Genomic DNA, 21,446 nt, shown 5'->3' on the forward strand with positions numbered 1-21,446 from the left:
TATAAAGAAGGACAGAAAGCATCATGGTTGTATGTCGTGTTGTCAAGCACTGGTACAGTACGCAGATCATGAAACTGCTAAGACATTAATAACATTCCTGCACCAGGAAGAGAATCACAGAAGGTCTTCAGTAATGTTTCCTGATATGTATCATCATCAGCTCGCATCACAGATTCTTTCAGGAAATCAAACCATTACTATACTTTGAAGTTAAAGCAAACAACATGTTTAGACCCAGATTCAAGGCTTCACTCAAAAAAGCTGTAAGAAAGATAGTTAATAAATAATAGGTTTAGCTTAAAAGTCTCCTCTGCTAACCTTTTCTAGTACTGAGTGAGGTTTTTATAGAACGACCTCCAAGTACTGCTCATTAGGCAAGAATAATCAGGCTAAACACAACAACAAAGAAAGAAGCCATCACTATTAATGTATTAATGGAAAGGGGAAAATAAGACCTTTAAAAAATGTGAGATACTTTGTCATAATTTCTCAGTTATGAATGAATTATGTATCAGTGATTTTAGACTTGTGTCCTCCCATTTAATGGCTTGAGGGGCGATTTCATGAATTCCAGTGCGTTGAGAGAGTTAGTTCAGCTTCTGAAAGTGCTCAGGTTTACAGCTGGAGAGTAGCTTGGATATCTGAGTTAGGTAGCATAATTTCACATTACAAAATAGTACCTAAAGAAAAAATATTATCACCCCCGTGCCTGGACCCTTGTGCGCATGTGCAGACATGGGTGAAAGGTGTCAGAGTTGCGGTAGGCGTTTTAACCTTCATTCTAATCCAAGCCTCACAACAGTACAGCAAAATAAACATTAGCAAAGGCAATTTTGCCATTTTTTTTATTGACACAAAGTAAAAGACATTTTCTGAATTGTTACAATGACTATTTCAGGCCCTCAGAAAGACTGAGTTATTAGCATCCACCAGGATACTAAGTGGAGCAGAGATCACAAGATAAAACTCACACAAAATGAACCATGGATGAGTTTATAGATAATGAATTTTATATTATCTTTGATCCAATTCTTAATGTTATATTATTAATACATATTTATTTACATACATATGTATTTCTAAACATAATTTGAAAAACACAGTAACAATTTTGGTGCTTTGTAACTTAAACCAAGAGATATTTAGAACAAATAAAATCACCAAATATTCATCTTAAAAAAATACTGTATACATTCAACAGAAATAATCATATGTGACACATTCAAATTTGAACTTTAAGTATCAAACATTGGCCTGGAAAGTAAAGCTGTTTGAAGACATTACATAAAATACCTCATTTGAGACACCTAGCTGCTCAGATGCCTGGAAAATACAGCCTAGCATCCTTGAAATTTCAAAAATTTTCCCCCTCTTCTTCAATAAAAGCCTGATATTCATTAACATAAACCAACATTAAATTTCAGACACCTGACGTTTCGTCTAGACAACTGTATTTTGAAAGGCTTCCACACTACAAGCTCTGTGACAATGAGAACAGGAAAACAAAGCACACATCTGGGGAAGCTGAACCCGCGTCTGCTCAGTTGGGCATGTCCACATTCTGCAGGATGAGGCCCACTCGGTTCGGAATGTACACCTGTCAACACAACCATGTCAGTGCAGTGGAAAGAAATGCGGAGCATGATGCCATTATATCAAAGCGACAGGATGCAGCCTCACATCTGCTTCAAGTTACTGTTATCTTTAAGATTCTACAGGCACTGGGGACACAGCTCTACAGTTCCGCAGCCCTGGCAGCAACGGTGAGGCGCCTTTGAAGCGATCACCACTAGAGGGCTCCATACACTTTACAAACCTCAGACACAGCGAGGAAGGACAGTCCCTGAGGTTGATGCATGATCTGGTGGTGCAGGGAGGCTGCCCTACGGTGACGATGGTATTCCATTCAGGTGAATGAAAGTGATATACAAAACACTGCTCTACACCAAGACACTTACCTGTCATCCTGTTTTGTCTTCTGTCATTTATGAACTAATCAAGTGTAATATAAAGGATCCTAAAGGTTTTTAGGTCCCTCCCCAATTTAAACCAATCAAAATGCTTGCCACTGCATTTAAAATACAACACACATCCTCTCCCTGCCGGCAGGGTCCTGACTCCGCTTCTAGCACAATTATATCTTACATCTCAGCTCTGTGTGGCACCTGTCTCCTCTCCCCTCGCACCAGGCTCCAGTCGCAGGGGCCTTTTGGATCCTTAAACAGGTCACATCTTCCCTCCTTTGGGTCTCTCATCAGAACACTCTTTTCCCTCACTAGTTCCATATCTCTTGTATCTCAAAAAGTAGCAGCTCCATAGCGAGGTGTCCCTTGACAACACTAGGTATGATGGTTTCTCAACTTCATTATCTCTTACTGCTCCATTTCCTTCCTTCCTTCCTTCCTTCCTTCCTTCCTTCCTTCCTTCCTTCCTTCCTTCCTTCCTTCCTTCCTTCCTTCCTTCCTTCCTTCCCTTCCTTCCTTCCTTCCTTCCCTCCCTCTCTCTCTCTCTCCTCCTTCGTTCTCTCTCTCTCTCTCTCTCTCTCTCTCTCTCTCTCTCTCTCTCTCTCTCTCTCTCTCTTCCTTTCTTTCCTTTTTAATCTGTACAACCTGGGACATGTTGCTTTTCCTCTCTGGGTTCCAGATTCCCCTTCTGTATGGTGTGGATGCAAACCAGTGACGCCAGCAGCTGACAGTTACTAAGTGCTAAGTAGGTGCCATCCATTGTTCTCCACATCATTTAAGTACTTGTTCCTTCACCCTCCACAACGACCTTAGGATGCAGTACTGTAATTATCTCCATTTTTCAGATGAGGAAATGGGAGACACAGGACGGTTCAATAATTTTCCCAACCTCACACACTGAGTAAGTGGCAGAGATAAGAACTGAATCCAGGTTCTCTAGTTCAAGGGCATTTTTATTTCTTTCTGAACACTTAACACAATTTGTGATTTTGTTTGTCAAGTTGATGATCTGAACTCCCTACCAGACCAAGAGTTTTACCAGGGCAGAGCCCTATGCCTTCATATTTCTAACTCTTAGTAGGCACCAGTAGACAAAGTAGATGCCAAAAGATGACTAAATAAAATAATGAATAAAAGAATTAATAAAAGTGGGGCCAACATGTGCATATATCATAAGATATTCTTTAATATACTTATATCTGAAATACTTTTTAATAAAATTGAGAAGTGATCTGAACTGCCTGATGTGTATCTATGTGCTATTTTATATATATTTACTGTTAACAAACAGTAAAAATAATATCACAGACTGCTGTTTTCATTGTTACTGTATTTTTCCATTTCTGACATTGTGATTATTTTATTATTTCAGTCATGTTATCTTTAAGTGAAAGTTTGACTGATGGTTAAAAAAAAAGCTTTTATAGTTTAGAAGCAGAATGAAAGACACAAAGCAGAAATAGCTTAAGGAAAAATAAATAAAGGAACAGAACAGCTGATTTTCACTGAATGAGACTATTGTATACCCAATATTTCTCAACTCTGCAAGTAAACACAATGTTTTCCCTTACAGTTTTTGTGATAAAGAACTCTCACAACTCTTAAAAAAATCAGATAAATCCACATAGTTGGTTAGGTTTGAATATTAAAGATAAATGCAATTGCAAAATGATAGCACATTAAGAAATTTATATTAAGAATATAATAACCAGAGAAGAGGTTTACTAATCTTTAATTAATAATGATTTAAAAAATGACCACCATCATCTGAGAAAAATTTCACAAATGCTAACAGTCACTGACTGGCTCAATTTCTCACAGTTTGATTTGCTTCTAATACTTTCAAAAGATAAATATTATATCTTTGGACTCATTAAGTGTAGAGAAACCCTTTATGTCAATGCCAAAATCTGTTTCCCTATAATGGTTTTCCTGTAATTTACAGGTTCAACCAATTCTCTCTCCAACTTTTATCGAAATAGGCATGAGTCAAGAGATGGGTTTGCCCTTTCAGTTTGCCATATACTTACTCTATTGTTCTGTGTGTGCAGATTAGGGAATCATAGAAACTAGGTAGAACTAATCAGTGGGGCAGCAGGTTAGAACAGAATGGTTCTGAATTGTTTTGAGCATTTTAAAACTAAAGACCAACATACATTTTTCAGTAGCAACAAAATTGGATAAAAGAATTTCAGTTCCCTTTATATGAAAAAGATTTCTCTGATTTTGGATATGGTCTTATATGCATATAAAAGGATTCCGATAGGTCCAAGTCTCTTGGGAAAGATGCAGTGAAACAAGTGAAGCCGAAACATGTCCATGTGGCACAGTGACAGATCAAGACAGGTCACATCAGTCTCCTACTTAAATCCTACACAGTTTTGGTATCTACTCTGTTTGGTGTATAGCCTCATAAGTAATTTCATTAATAAAATACAATGATAACTATAAACATATGATTTAGAAACAATCTTACTTTCTGTGATCTTTCAGTATTTTATCAACCCCCAATTTAAGAGTAACACAAAAGGGATGATATAAGAAGTTCAAGGTTTGCAGTCTATCCACTGAATTTCGATTTTGGCATTTAAGGGTTAAAAATGCTCCAAGAATGCTTACTAAACGATGCTGGTCATTTTATGTAAGGAGCCTTATGATGTCAATTCCAGTCACACTTAGAGACCTCTTAACACTATCTGCTCAAATACTCAACCTTCAGTTGATAATTGTATAGTATCATTAACGGGGATATTGTGTAATTATATTTTCCACTGCAGTGTTAATTACTAGAACGTGTTTATGTTGCTCTAGAGTCTTTGCAATACAGGCAACATGAAAGAATTTCCCCAAGCAAGTGATTTTTCTTAACTATGGCTATTTATGGAATTTTGAGTTTTCTTCTTTATTAGGGTTCTGAGTATGTAAATCAATTTTCTTAGTGGTTAGGAAATGACTACCAATTATACTAAAGGATTTAAGATAATCAGAAGTAATCCTTATGATGAAACAATTACAGACATGAACAGTTTGGGGGCTCTATAATTTAATGCTAAGTATTGGCTCTGTAACTCTCATTTTATAATTTTAACTCTAAACATAGTTTTGATTCATACAGCAAGTGAAAAGAAATATGAACATAAGTTAAATAGGTTTATACATAAAGTTTAGGTACATTTAAATATGAACAATTGATATTTAAGTACATGTATATAAAAACTGTTTAGTAAATCCATCACAGATAATATTTGCTGATTAACATATTTATTATGCCCATTAAGCCCTAAAGATTTTGTAGTTAGGATCATATTAAGACTATATGAGACAATGTAATATATGGCCATGAATTTCATTTTTTCTAGCTATATTTATAGTCAACACCTCAGAAGAAATCTGAATGCCACAGTACAATCCAATTCATTTATTAAGAGAGGCAAAATGCATGCTAATCTACCCACTTTGACTACCTTAATGACTAAATCACTATGCCAACCACTAACATGGCTAAAAAAAAAAAAAAAAAGAAACATCCAAAAAACCCCACAATGGATCACATAATAATCTACTATATGATGTCATCCAGGCAAAGTAGTATGTTCTTCTAGGATCATAAATGAGTTACAAAAAGTAATTATGTAAGTTTTGGAAACAGGATGTCAAAACTTTGAAACAGAAAATCTTAAAATAATTTTAAATAAAAAACTTTAAAGACTAATTTTTAAATTTTCTTAGAAATTGTTAAATTTAGCAATAGCATATAATCGAAGGGTGAGAACATCATTTGATGAAAAGGGCATTAGACCCTTAATACTAGTCTATACACACACATTTGCCATAAAATATTACAAAAAATTTTGAAAAATAAGTGTGGCATATAAAATAATTTTAATTTTCACATACATGCTTCAGTTCATTAAATATTTTTGTAAGAAAAAGAAATTTTATTCTAATTCGTTATTTTGTATTAGGTAAAAAGAAAAGTGATGCTAATAAATATTTTATAGGAATATATCTTATTTAGAAACATTAAAAAAGAATAAGCTTTAAGAATCAAGTTTGACTTCTTTTTTCTGAAAAACCTAAACACATTCATGATTTTGGATAGAGCAAAAGACATTTCCCAATCACTAAATTGTATTTTCAATAAAAAGACACATCTATACTGAAAGACACATCTATACTGAATTCTCTATTTTAACCAAAAGTCTACTTTTGCACTTCTGACTTTAGAATGAGAATAAACAGCCTACATTTTAATGATAAGGAGCCTAACTGGCAAAGTAATAAATGCTAAAACTCTTGCCTTACTCATATTTCACCCTTGAGACTACTTGAGTTACTGTAAAGGAAACTAATTCACTTTCGATTCAATAATCTGTTCATCCATTCGTACCATGGAATTTGACTTTTTGAACCAGAGACGAGAAAGCAAGCCTCCCTGCTTCCAGTGCACTGGCTGATGTATAAGTAACATCTAAACTCACAGAAGTTCCTATATCAGAAACCAAAATACAGATAAATGATTGTGCTAAAATGGATTTTTCAGGGGATCCTGAGTAGCTCAGTCAGTTAAGTGTCTGACTGCAGCTCAGGTCATGATCTCATAGTTTGTGAGTTCGAGCCCCACATTGGGGTTCATACTGACAATGTGCAGTCTGCTTGGGATTCTCTCTTCCCCTCTCTCTCTCTGCCTATCCCCCACTCATGCTTGCTCTGTCTCTCTCTCTCAAAATAAATAAATGAAGCATAAAAAATATTTAAAATGGAGTTTCCAATAATTGCCAGTAAAGCAGAATGGAAAAATTCTGCCCTATCACTTCTTGGCATTTGTGGGATGCTCTGATCTTATCAGATATGTACACACATGGCTCTCCTCCAACTTCACAGTTTCAACTGGTGGAGTGCATGCAGAAGACTCTGGAAGGGTACTTGCTGATGCTGCAGCATGCATGGCTATTTTGAGATTCCTTCATATTTTAAGATTCCTTCAAGCTCTTCTTTGTTACTATCTTTGAAAACAGATTTGACACTTATTCAGCAGGTCCTTCAGATTACTGAGTTTGAAATTAAGCTTTAGTAAATAAAACTGTTGTTGTGAGGGACAGAAGTTTCATGGAGAAGGAAAGAAGCCTTCCCTTCTGTCCTTTATTCCAGGCATGTGGGAGGCAAAAGCGATCCCTCATTGGTGGTGGAATGAGACCTGTATCACCTCTAGTCTTGGTCAAGAAACCTGATTGGATCCTAGTACATATGAACCAGTTTAATAAGGAATTCCATTATAATGAGGCATTCTTAGAAGAGGTTTGTCTTATAATGTATCCCCCCCTCCCGCTCCTTACCGGCTCTTCAAAGGATAACTCTGGCAAGAAGGAACATGTCTTTTTAAACATGGATTTTCTAGTCTATTTGGGCTGCCTTATTCTTATATGAAAACCAGTGCTGAATTCATCTGGACCCTAAAGACATGTAAATGAGTGTTTCCTGAAGCCCAGGCAACCATTGAAAACAAGATACTGCTGCTGCAAGGACAGAGCTAACCTTTACCTTTTTGATTGTGGATGAGAATTCTAATACAGGCAGTGGTTAAGCTGTGTTCTCACGTGCTTTTGGGGGACTTATGTGATACTTTCCACTCCACCTGCTATTTTAGAACTGCACGCTTCTTATTTGCATAATAGATTCAATTAGTACTTGCAAAGTAATCTTTTTGCTTTTGCTACCACTGGTTAGTTGGCTTGTTTTAATTATGACAGGATACTTTTGCTCTTACAAAACTGAAAGGATGGCAAGATATTTTCTGTCCATCCCCCAAGATTAGGAGTCCTTGCCTAAGATTTTAATTTCCTCCAAACTGGGAGAAGTTCTTCTTAACTGGATGTCCTCAAAGCATCTAGTCTCTTGATGTGCTTAAAATACATACAAAGATAACTGAAGAGCCCTGACAATAATAAACTAAAAATACACCTGCAATACCATTTTGCAGTTTCTAAAAAGGTTGGCCACGTTAATGAGTTTATGCCTCCTAAGAATCTCTTACTGTAGAGTGGATGGTATTACTAATCGTCACTACACAGATGAGGGAAAATGCAGCACAGAGAAGCTTAAATTACTCAAGGTCTCATCGTTAGGGAATGGAGGACAGGGGGCTTGACCCCCAGTTCTCTGCTGCGACATTCTTTAGTTTTTTTCAATGTATTACCAGTTCTCTCTCCCTAATAGAACCCTCATTGGATACATATAGGCAACCAACTAGATATATTTTGAATTACTGGATTCAAAATTTCAGAATGTTTTCTACATACAAATTTTGCCTGAACCTTTCAAATTCCTTTAAGTCTGGTCTGGTTGGTTCAAGTTCAACTTTATTGCGGCCAGTTGCTGCTTCTCCATGATTTCTCTTTGCAAGCTGAATGATCTTCCCTATTCTCTCAGGGGCCTTTAACTTTTTTGGTTATTGCAGACCTTTGAGATAATTTTAAAAATTCACTTCAGAACCTATATTTTTAATCAATCTTTACATGGCAAAACTGAATATTCTGACAAACTACAGTGATTAGTCTTTATGGAAACAATCCGACAGTGTCATTAAGCCCTCCCCCTTATAAATGCATACGTATCTATATCTGTATCTGAAGCTACATGAGTGTCACCATGATCATTGCATACTGTTAGTGTAACACGCAAGTTTCCTGTGGCCACTGAAACTTTCTCAGAGCCAATAAGCCACTACTCAATCTTGCTCGTCTCCGCTCTGTTCATTTATTTTATGCCACTGTCTTTGACAAGCCACTTCAGCATATAATATGGTGATTTACAAAGTGACATACTTGCACAATTTTAAGAGGTGGGACTATATAGAAAAATGAAGGAATTATGGGTCCCCTATGGATTCTCCTTTTTGACTTAGACCTACATGTTTGAAAAACAACGGAATTTAACAGCTAGATAGCACTGCCTAAACTTTTGTTAGCTATATCCTGCCTTCATAAAAGTGCTACAGATCCTAATCTAAGACCGCTCACAGTGAAAAGGTTTCAGATTTGAGCCGGAGATAGAAGAAGAGGACAAGGACAAGAGGGTTAGAGAAAGTAAGAATGAGTTAGAGCTAGCCAGAGCGTGGGAGGGAGAGAGGAGAGGGGTTTATGACTGGTCAGGAAAAGGAGAAAAAAACACACAGCGTAGATGTATGGATTTGAGCTTACTATGTGGACACAAAGTAGACATGCTTCCTCCAAATCTGGAGAATTTTTAAATTCTACATTTTTATTTTATTTTATATTTTAATTTTTTATGCTTTTTATTTATTTTTGAGAGACAGTATGAGCTGGGGAGGGTCAGAGAGAGAGGGAGATACAGAATCTGAAGCAGGGTCCAGGCTCTGAGCTAGCTGTCAGCACAGAGCCCGACGCAGGGCTGGAACCCACTGACTGTGAGATCATGACCTGAGTGGAAGCCGGATGCTCAACAGTCTGAGCCACCCAGGCGCCCCTAAATTCATTATTTTTAAAATAATTTAAACCTAGTAGTTTAGAGCAATATTCTTTCATGTGTTAATCCCACAAAGTAAAAATTAGTTATATAATTTAATGTTTTCCTCAGTAAGATGAAGAAATAATTTTATAATTAGAATGAACTCAGTCTTTAATTGACTCCAGGGGGGAAAAAAAGATATATTTTTATTGACCCTTTTAAGGTACTTTAAGTTAAAATTCATGAGGTATTCAATAATGTAGAAATCTGCTTGATGTAAAATATTATATAGAAAGCAAGAACAAAGGGATGTAAATTGTTGCATAACAAATAGAAAAAACATGGCTTCCCCTTTGAGAAATATTTTTAATCCTATTAGTAATCAAACTTCCCCAATTGTTCAACAAATATCTCTTACTATTATTTTCTAAAACTGAATTCAGCCCAGTACCACACACATTGCCTCTGAATATTTCAGCTCACTTCTTCTCTATCATCCAACTTTTTTTTTCTTTTTTTCTTTTTTGGCATGTCAAAGACTTATTGTTTCTTTGGACAAAAACATCACTTTAAAAATAAAGGGTTGGGGGGCGCCTGGGTGGCTGAGTTGGTTAAGCATCAGGCTTTAGTTCAGGTCATGATCTCACAGTTCATGAGTTTGGGCCCAGTGTAGGACTCTGCTAATAGCCAGCTCAGAGCCAGGAGCCTGCTTCAGATTCTGTATCTCCCTCTCTTACTGACCCTCCCCTGCTCCCGCTGTCTCTCTCTGTCTCTCAAAAATAAATTTAAAAAACATAAAAAATTTTAAAAAATAATAAAAAAAATAAAGTGTTGGGGCACCTGGATGGCTCAGTCGATTAAGCTTCGACTTCAGTTCAGGTCATGATCTCATATACGGTTCATGGGTTTGAGCCCCTTGTCGGGCTCTGGGATGACAGCTGGGAGCCTGGAGCCTGCTTTGGACTCAGTGTCTCCCTCGCTCTCTGCCCCTCCCCCACACAACCCTCTCTTTCAAAAATAAGCAAACATTAAAAAAAAAAAAACCATAAAGGGCAAAATTAAAATGCATGAAAAGATCTTGAAAATCTTACTTACCAAAAGAGAGCAGGGGCGTTCATTATGTCTAAGAGGCTGAGAGAAAAACTCGGTGTTGTGGTCCAGTCTCTGATGTCCTCCATACTCGGCTGCGTCTGTATCTAGCACAATTTTGAATGTAAAGCTTTTAAGGAATCACAGTGGCTCAGGGGTTAAATGAGACGTTATAAAACATGTTCTGAGACGACAATTTAAAGGCGAGTATTCATGACACTGTTAAGTCATGGTTTGTGTTGCATATCCATTTCTTTTCTACTATTTCAGAGATTCTCATGTGTGAAAAGGGCACTGGAGATTATCTGGTGCACGTACACCCGTGATCCTTGCTATCCTATCACAGCTCATCATACAATCATCCAGCCTGGGCCTACATCTATTAACAGAGAATCTGCTTTTAATGTGACCTATTCTATTCATTAGGAATTCACCTCTTTAGTAAAGGGAGATTTTTGAATCCTTGGGACTTTCCAATCTGGAAAAGCCATAGAGAATAGATTCAGAATGGAGTAACCTTTCAAATATTTAATAATAGTTATGCTATCTCCATGTGTCCTCTAAATCTATTACCAAATACGTACTAAATACAATCCCAAACCTTTAATAATTTCTCACTTGGTATGTTTTTTTACTCCTTCCCCATCTCTGAATTCATTTCAATTCTAGATCCAGGTTATCGAAGTGAGGAACACAAAAGTGAACCAAGTGATCACATGTGTCTGAAGATGCAGAGCTAAGCAGGCCTCCTGTGAACACACAAGGTCATGTAGACATAGTCCCCATCCATGCTATAGGCACATTCATGCTGTAGTCGTGTGCTCTGCTCCAACATAATATCTGAGTTTTCATGCTGAGTTACTAGATATGTTTTATTACCGTATTTGCAACAAAATAGAAGTTATGGCTATCATGTTCAAATTTATAATCAAATTTGTTATGTCCAAATTTTCATTAAAATGTGTCACATTAGGAGCACCTCAGTGACTCAGTCAGTTGAGCTTCCGACTTTGGCTCAGGTTATGATCTCACGGTTTGTGACTCTGAGCCCCACATCGGGCTCTGTGCTGTCAGGCAGAGCCCGCTTCAGATCCTCTGTCCCACTTTCCCTGCCCCTCCCCTGCTCACGCTGTCTGTCTCTCAAAAATAAAACAAAAAAACGTCTAAAAAATATATCACATTAAAAGTACATGTGGGTGACAAACAATGACCATGATTTCATGCTTAGGGAACCTCTGGGTAAGAGACGCAGACAAATTCACTAAAGGAACTTCTGCTGGGAGGGGTGGGTCCATTTCATTCAGTCTAGGTCAGCCGACTCTGACTCAAATTCAAACTGATAATCAGATTACTAGCATTTAATGAGAGAGGGAGAGAGAAAGAAAGATTGAGATTCAAAAGATGACAATTGGGCATAGGCACATTCTAAAGACACTCAGTATAGCTGAAATGACTTGAGCACACCACATCACTTAATGGCAAAACACAGATAGTAAAATTAAATAACTGGAGACACTGTAAACACACGAAGCCTTGTGGAATGAAAGGAACTATTAAATTTAAAGTTTAGCTTTTGTTCATCCTACTCTTAGTTCATTAAATACTTGTACAAATGCTCAAAAACCAAAAACAGGAACAAAAACAAGTACAATTTTAGAGAATAATCCTGTAGAATACTTTAAAAACTTTTGAAATAGAGTATCAATTATTAGATTACTAGTTAAAATTACATTATTATAGATACTAGTGTCTGCGGGAAGAAAGTATCTAACGGAAAGCAGGGATTCCCATCCAGTGAGCCGATACTCACTGGGAGCTGTATTATAAGGATCTCACTGAATGAGTAACTTTGTTCTCATAAGGGACTCGGAATCTACATTTGCATCAGACATTGTCAGAAGACTATATTATCACATACAGTTGATACTGTATTTCAAATAACATGCATTTTTAAATTAATAAATGCAGATTTATTTAAAAAGTCATAGGACTTAGAGTAAGGTTTTGGTATATATTTTTTCAATCAAGGATACTGAAAAAACAGTTGTTATAGAAGAATCCATTTTTCTTTTTGACATTGAAAGGGAATATCATACTTAAAATGGCTGGAATTTACTCACTTAATATATATAGTTTGTAGCCATAAAGCAAAAGCTTACAAAAGCCATAATGCAAGTTTCAAAACATCAGTTTGGACTTATTTCTCTGATCTATAATTTAAAGGAAAGATTCTGCTGTGGCCACTTTGGAATTACCCAGCCCTGTGTCTATAACGTCCTTACTGTATTGGAAATACATTATTATTATCCAAGAAATACAATGTGTGTATTGCTTGGAAAAGCAATCCTTAAACTCCAGAAATCACAATAATTTAAAACACTAAATTAAAAGTAATAATTGTGGAAGAGCCTTAGAATTGTGAATTACTACCCACATATTATTCAAGAATTAAGAAACCCATCTTTTAGGGATGGTGCTTAGAACAACAACAACAAAAAGCAATTATTTGAGCAACTGGATTGATTGACTGATTCTGTTCTCTCACTCAGGCATTTCCATATGCTCTCTTTCTCGTGTGCACATGCATGGGCACTCACACACACGCACACACGTGACAGGTTGCTCATACAGCACCAATATCCCTGCAAACCGCCCCCCCATCATCCACTAAAGAACATCTCTCTGAAAAATATAACTCAGAGCCAAGTACACTTGTTTAAAATTATCTTTTAAACATGGTTTCCTGGGGTGCCTGGGTGGCTCAGTTGGTTAAGTTGCCGACTTTGGCTCAGGTCATGATCTCACCACTTGTGAGTTCAAGCCCTGCGTCGGGCTCTGTGCTGACAGCTTATGGCCTGGAGCCTGCTTTAGATTCTGTCTCCTCTCTCTGACCTTCCCCTGCTCACTGTCTGTCTCTCAAAAATAAAAATAAACATTAAAAAAAATATATGGTTTCCAATTCCATAGCCGACAGAACAAATTTAGCAGGATACCCTCAGCAGGCCTTCTTTCATTCATAGCTACCTCCCAACACTGAACAGAATATCTTTTCATAAAAGAGTCTCAATACATCTTTGAAACATTTAGGACAATTCTAATTCACCAAGAAAGGCCAAATTACATATCTCATATTTTTGTATTATAGGAAAGTAGAATGAGTTCTCTTTACCCCCCCACTCACTAAATACACACAAAGTTTAAGGCACTGTGCAAGATAAAAAGAAAAAAAGACTAAGATATAGTCTTAGTTTATATACAACTTGCAGCCTGTATGGAGAGATGACACATGCACATGAATGTCTATACATAAAGCAGAGAGCAATATGCAATGAGAAGTAGGGCCAAGGAGGAAAGACAGGATTGACTGTTTTATAATAGGTTTTGAAGGCTGGCCTAGGCTGTTAAGATTTAGTTTGGTAATTAAGTATGGGAATGTTGAAGGTTGGTGAGAAAGAGTTTGACAATTAAGAAAATTAACCTGGAGGTCAAGCGTAGAATAAGATGGACAAAGAAAAAGACCAAATCAAAGAGAACAGTAAGGAGTCTTACAATGGCCCAACAATAGTAGTATAGTTATACTTGGAGAGTGTGAATGGAAAGGCATAGATATATCAATGAGATTTTGGATGGAAATAAGGACACTGATGCACAATCTGGGGAGACAAAAGTAGAGGGGGAGAGTGTGTGTGTCCAGAGACGCACAACCAGGTTAGTGGCAGAGCTGGGATGTATACACCAGTCAAACAGAGTCTAATTACCTTACTCTCTACACCTGAGCATCTATTTTATACAGAGAACCAGGCAAAGTCTTTTTGTAAACAGTTTCTTGCTTGATTCTAAAGTTGAGACTCTAAGGAGACAGTGAGCAGAATGAATAGGACATGAGAGGAATAAAAATTTAAAAAGCACAGAAAGTGATATTCATCTAAATGATTAGTCTAATTAAATTTAAAAGATTGATCTTAAAAGACTGAATTCTTAACATTCCTTATGGTGTCTGAACATCTGACATTTATTGTATTTGTTCTAGATCCATTCTTATTCATTAGGTTCATTTAGTCATTTTACTGGTGAATATAAAATATTGGAATGAAAAGTTTACCTCGCTCAATTTGGGAAATTACAGTAGGAAAAAAATGATAGAACGATGGAATTATTTTATGAAGATTTTTCTAAAAAGAGATGAAATACGTCCCTATCCATTTAATGTCATTTAAAAAAATATTGAGTCCTTCTTATTTTAAATTCAAGAGCTTCCCAAGTATTTGATGTATCTATCAACAGGTTGAAATAGATAAGAAGTTTTGAGCATTATTGTATAATCTATGTCCTTAAATTTGAACCAAGAAAGAGCCATGTTCTGAAGACTTATACTAATAAGATTAAAGAAAAGTGAAGGCATGAAGACTCTTAAATTCAATGGCTCTTCAAATACTTCAAAAGCTGCTGTGTTTGCTCAGCCACTTGATAAAGTGTCTGTTCAAAGTATAAGGATTTTGATGTAAGAAGTACTATCATTTATATCATTCTGTACTAAATTCACTCCACTCCTGCTGATGAAGCTAAGGAAATTCATTGTAAGGGACTACCCACAAGGTCTCAAATTGAGTGACAATGAAAGGAGTTCTCCAGTCACTAAGTGACCATAAAAATGGCAAAGATGGTAAGTTCCCATATATCTTTACATCTAAGTCATCATCAATTTCAAGATGAATTATTTTATATATCCCCAATAAAGAGAAAAAAATCACAACCATGGCATTCATTGTAGGATATATCCCGGTGGAATATATACTAAAATGTGAAAAAAGCACATCATAGAATATATGCATTTATTGTGTTATTTTCAGATCTGATTCTTTAATCAACCCACCCATATTATTAGAATTGCAATAACTTCTGGGAGCTCAGTGATCCCAGGAGAGAGAATCTACATCAAAGGCAGGAAACATCCTGTAAGAAATTTTAAGCAATTGTGAACAAACATCTGGTAGAGTAAGAACAGGTGCTGGAAAGCAAAGACAAGTTTATATTTCTAACAGTCTAAAAATACCTCCCAGCACAGGACTTGCCACAGTGTTCTAACATAATCCTTCCATTTTTAGCTTTCATGAATTTAATTTTATTTATTGTCAGCTACATTCCACAAAGTCTTCAGTTATAGATGTTAAGCATCTTAAATAGATGTCCCTAGATTTTCTCAATATTGCTAGATTATGCGTAGGCAACACTCTGGGCCATACATTACAACTCTGCTCTCTGGTCTTGCTTCAAATACAAAAGTAGCAAAGACTTGTGATGGGTAGCCACATGTTTTTTTAATCTGTATGTGTGTTAATGTGAGGTAGGGGCGTGGGTGTGTGTGAGTGAGATTTAGGGATTCCCACAATTAATTCTGTGATCTGATCTAAAATATATATTAACTTAAAAATTCATTGTTGAAAAGGAATTCTGATATTTAAATTATTTTTTCAAAACTATTTTATGGTTATGTGGCATTTATGATTACATTATTTTTGATGGAAAATATCCATTTGATTTTTTCTTTTCTTTTGTTTAATAAGTCCCCACATATTATATTTCTAAAGCAAAATAAAACAGGAGTAATGTGAAATAAATAAAGGAATTAACTATTGAATATAACCAAAGTATATTTTAAGATGTAATAAATACCAAACACAGCATCTCTCTAAGGTAACCATCTTTTTTTGTTTAACTATAATTAGTTTATATTAAAATTTTGGTATTTTTGTAAAAGCAACATCTTCATGCATGAGCTACACATATGCATTCAAGTTTATGGGCACTGTCTTCATTAAAAGTTTAAATGACAGCCACGATTTAATTAAGTACAAAATAGAAGTGTATCTCTAGTATATTTTAGGATGTGTTCATTTCATCAATAGGTTTCTGCAATTAACTACAATTCCTTCAAGTTTATTTCCTTGACTGTAAATTTTTAGAAACTGTGTAATGCAGAATAGCAATAAAACAAACTCAAAGAATGAGGGCTCAAATATGATCTATCATATTAACTAATGAAGTACTATGCTTTTTGAGATAAATTTTCATGCAAATTATTAGTTTATTCTTAGGCATGCATGCTTAATGACATACATCAGTAAATAGCAAATTGAATGATAATACCAAGCACTGAGTGCCACATATTTCTCTATTCAAACAGGAAAATTATTCTAAATACTTTACAGAATACTTTGACCAACCTAACTAGGAACTTTTATTTGTCCTAGAAGATTATATAACTCGAAATAAAAAATGTCATTGTTTCTCAATAACTCAAGAAAGAATAATAATGAAAAAATATGCCCACAGTTAAAGTCTAATAATGAAAAAATATGCCCACACTTCTAGCCTAACCATCCTCTAAAATTGTTGCGTTTTGTCTGTGACATTAAGGATTAACCAAAGAACTTGTAAATTCAATTATTTGATGAAGCAATAGCAATTATTTAGAATTGAAAAAGAAAAAATAGGATTTTTATTCACCTTATAACCACATACTTTGTCATCTAAATGAGTTTTGACCATGCAGATTCAACATTTTTCACAGACACATTGTGCTATTGAACTCAAAATAATTTTGACTTGGGCTATAAAGAAACACCTTTTCCCAAACTTACTTAATACAGCCTTCAATGCAATCCAATGAAAGATACATAAATGGAAAAGATAATTGGAAACTTCAGAGTCCCTGAAAAATAATGACAATTATAAGCAGTAAGTAAGTATCATCTGCGCTATGTCTTGCAAACAGACTGGGATAGAAGAAATCGTTCTTTAACAGTAAAATATGGTGGGTTCATCTACATGCTTTGGGGTCCAACAGTTACTTTCTAATCCCAATTCTGGCAATTGCTAACTGTGTGTCTCCAAGAAAGTTACTGAACTTCCTAGAGGCTCAGTGGTCATTGGTAAAACAGAGGTGTCATATCAGAGGACTGCTGTGAAGATCAACTGATATCTTAACTGATGAAAAATGTAAAGGGTCTATTTATTCCCTGTCTTACATTTTACACCCAATTTGGCCTCTTCCTTAATGACCTTTACTTCCATGCCCTTCCCCACTTGACTGTGCTTTCACTAGGATTCGAACACTTTTTCTGTTATATAGAAATTTAGTATTGAGGACTAGTAAGACAGACTCTTTGAGAACTAGATACCTTTTTAAATTTTCAGTTATGTTTTTAAAACTTTAAGAATGCTTATTTATTTTGAGAGAGAGAGAGAAAAAAAATGAGCAGGGAGGGGCAAGAGAGGGAGAGAGAGATTCCCAACCTGGCTCCATGCTGTCAGCACAGAGCCCAATGTGGGGCTTGATTACATGAAGCTTGCAGTCATGACCTGAGCTGCAATCAAGAGTAAGACACTTCGTCAACTGAGCAACCAACCCTGGTGCTCTGAAGTTTTATTATTTTTTTTTTTAAGAAAAGTACTCCTCAAGCTTCTGAGAAAGGTTGGGAAACTACTCTGAATACCTGCACTGAAAACTAAATACCTCCCCACACCTTCTTGTACATGTCCTGGTTTTTCACCATATCGTTAACACACTATAAACCTAATTATTTCATTTTCTATCTTCCTTTACTAAAATACAATTTCTTTAAGGGATTTCTGTCTTTACCCACTCTTCCTCTTACTTCCCCACTACTCTACCTAGGACCTAGACTAGTACTGGCATATTTATTGAATGGATGAATGAATGAAAATGATTTTCATTATCGGGATATAATTTATATTCTCCTTGGGTTTTGATCTATGCATGCTTTTGCCAAACCTGGAGAAATAATTTAATACTACTTTTGTTATATGAAAAAAAAAACAACCTTGATTTTCTTTCCTTGTTTTATAGAGTTAACATTTCAGGTCTGTAAAATATCTCTGCTAATACAATCCCATTTCATTATGTACAAAGTTTTACTTGGACATTTTAACAGATTTCTTTCCTTCTTTTTGGAGAAGTCACAATAGTAAAATAAATGCATGTCAGTTTGAACTGGTTAATTCTTAAAGTGATGGGTATGAGCCCTGGAGACAGACATTTTGTATAATTGTCTGTTGAAGTGGATGATTGATTACATATTTACTAAAGTCAGCATATAAAGACCTGTATTATCAATGTGACTGGTTAGCTTTCTTTATGAAGATGACTGAACTTAAACGTAGAACATTAAAATTACTAGTAAAAAACCATACATATACATATATACATACATGTATATAAAACATAAAAACACATTATGTATGTATGTAAAACATAAAAAACACATTAAAAATAATTTGGCAGGGTGAAGATAGACATCTGGCTATAATATGTTTAACCACTCTACTACCATTGTTACTGAAAGACTGCAAAGCATATGAACATTAAAATACTTCAAGACTTTTAAAAGCTGATTATTTAGCATTTGCAGTAAAGATTTTTTCTTTACTTGAAGTTATAACTTATGTGTGTAGTTAATGTATATTCTTCTTTCTCTTGTAAGTTTCAGACCAAATAGAAAATCATAATACCCTGGAGCTCACTCAGTGCTTTAGAAAACTAAATGAGAATGGGCTGAGCTAGTTTCCCTTGAAAAACTGTAAAGAAAAGCCTGCTGATTGTGTGTGTGTGTGTGTGTGGGCATGCATCCATATGCGCCCCATCACTCCCAGTTATTCCTGAGCACTTCTGGGCACCCAGCCCATAACTATCATCACTGTATCTAGACTGATGACTGTAAGGGAAAAGATTTGAAGTAAACATTTCCCCATAGCCCGTAAAAAAATGAGAGAGCTTTAAACACACACACACACACACACACACACACACACACACACAACTGCTAATAAATACATTTTCCAGGGGCATAATGAATATAATATAGTAGTTTGCAATCATTAAAACAATCATATTGGTTAATCTTACTAGGTAGACATGCGAAGTAATACAAGCAAAGAGCAAAGCTGTGAGGTTATTTCCGCAAAGTGCATGCTTGTACAATTCAAAATGAAATCAACAAATGTTTTGGCTATAACAGACATGGAAATGACATATATAATTCCAATGAGCAAAATTTCTGGCAGGTTTTGAATCAAATTCTATGTAGATTTAATTATTTTTTTCATAGTTATTTCACAAATGTGAGCTTTATTTAGAGTATCCAATTATTACAATTCCAAAGTGATGACACTATCATGGTCATAGGAGAGTTAACTGAATACAGTAATACGATTCCATATACCCTTTGGGTAAATTGCCTGAGGCAGCCAGCAGACAAAAAGTCATGAGGAATGAATTTCCTACATTCAAAATTATTAAGGTAAGAAAAGGAAATGTATACAATTACATGCTTCTAAGATAAATTGACATGGAGGCTCAATCTCCCTAAATCTGTCCAAGACTGTGACTGTTGTGTGTGACTAAAACAAATCAGACTCCCATGCTGTAAACCTATGCTGGTGACATGGAGCTCCCATGCATGTCATAACTTCTACCGCTCAAGGAAGAGAAGGAGCAACAGCTCATCAGGAAAGTTGATGAAAGCAGAACTCTTATCCTTCACCTCTTTATAAGTGTTTTCCTCTCTTCTATGGGATGCTTAATCCTCAAACCCTTTTATCCTCCAATATCCTTCAGGATCTACACTTTCCCAGTCAGCGCTTGAAGCTAAAATATACTTAGGTTTATATCCTGGTTTAATAAAAAATTTTTTGAGTAGTCACCTTTTTTTCCTTAAGAAAGTTATTTTATGCCTAAAAAAAGTTTTTTAAAATGAGTATATTTACTTAAAAAATATCCTACTTAAACTACTCTGTGTTTCTGAGCATGTTAGAAACTAGGGTAGTTTAACACTGTGGAAAAATGACATTTAGTCGGAGTTACCATTAACTCTTACAAAGAAATGCAAAGAAAACATAAAATTATGAGTAATTAGTGAGACACACTTTACTGATTTTAACGGCATTTTGACAGGGCAACAAAAAAGTGAATTATTTGGGCCCACATGAAAAACTATGCTGAGTTAAGGGAAGTAGATTTAAATTGCATTTATTCACTTACTAGGAATATGATCTTGTGAAAGTTATAAATCTTTCTAGTGCTCATATTTAGGTTGAAGATTAGAGGAGCTGAGGTGAATAAAAGCATTCACACACTGTAAAGTGTTATGCAGATTTAATTTTTGGTACTAATTTATAATCCATGTCCTAAAATATATCTTCTAACCCAACCAATTTTATCTAATTTCAATGGGCTGAACCGGGTCATGCTAGACTTCTTCTGCCTCTTAGAAATCTATGATTCTATGCTGCCTGATATTTCCCAATGGTCATTAAATAGCACAGAATTATAATTGGTGTAGGACACACATCAGCACAGGAGAAGTGAAGAGGGACCATCTTCACAAAGTTGAAGCTCTGAGTAAGTGTGAGTTCTTCAAGGGAGAGCACAAGGAAGGAAACAGAGTGAATACTTGGATTTGGACCTGAGGGAACAAGAGAGCATAGTGTGGGTCACAGGAAAGGGAAATCAATCCTCTGCAGTAGATGGAGTAAGGAGGTGAGAAAGAAAGGTGAGCTAATGATGCTAGAATGTGGAAAGGATTTAGCCAGGAGCAGAAGACTTAATTCCAGGACTGTAAAAGCATAAAAATTACGTTGTGGTGGTAAACTGGGGAACAGGAAATGAATACAGTAAGTAAGACCAGAGAATGTGGGTAACAGAGAGGATTTGTAGCTACTTCTCTCATCCTTTCCTTCTTTTTTTTTCCTTAAACTTAATCATTTTAATTAAAAAAATTTATTAGAGAGAGAAAGATAGCGAGAGCACATACAAGTGAGGGAGAGGGTCAGAGGGAGATAGAGAATCTTAAGCAGATTCCACCCTCAGTGTAGAGACTGATATAGATCCAGATGGAGGGCTTGACC

General features: G+C 35.7%; 1 protein-coding gene across 2 annotated transcripts in view; it reads right to left on the reverse strand.

The window, feature by feature from the left end:
* Window positions 1–814: 814 nt before the first annotated feature.
* Window positions 815–21,446, reverse strand: part of GBE1 (1,4-alpha-glucan branching enzyme 1) — a 267,548-nt gene continuing 246,916 nt past the window's right edge. For both annotated transcript variants that reach the window (XM_029939144.1, XM_029939143.1), the window contains 2 exons: window positions 10,527–10,644; window positions 815–1,597 (listed from right to left, as the gene is read on the reverse strand). In XM_029939144.1, coding sequence (XP_029795004.1) covers window positions 1,541–1,597; window positions 10,527–10,644 — 175 coding nt within the window. In that variant the 3' untranslated portion in view covers window positions 815–1,540. The remainder of the gene's footprint in view (window positions 1,598–10,526; window positions 10,645–21,446) is intronic.

The sequence above is a fragment of the Suricata suricatta genome, chromosome 5, assembly GCF_006229205.1.
Source record: "Suricata suricatta isolate VVHF042 chromosome 5, meerkat_22Aug2017_6uvM2_HiC, whole genome shotgun sequence".
Lineage (NCBI taxonomy): Eukaryota > Metazoa > Chordata > Mammalia > Carnivora > Herpestidae > Suricata > Suricata suricatta.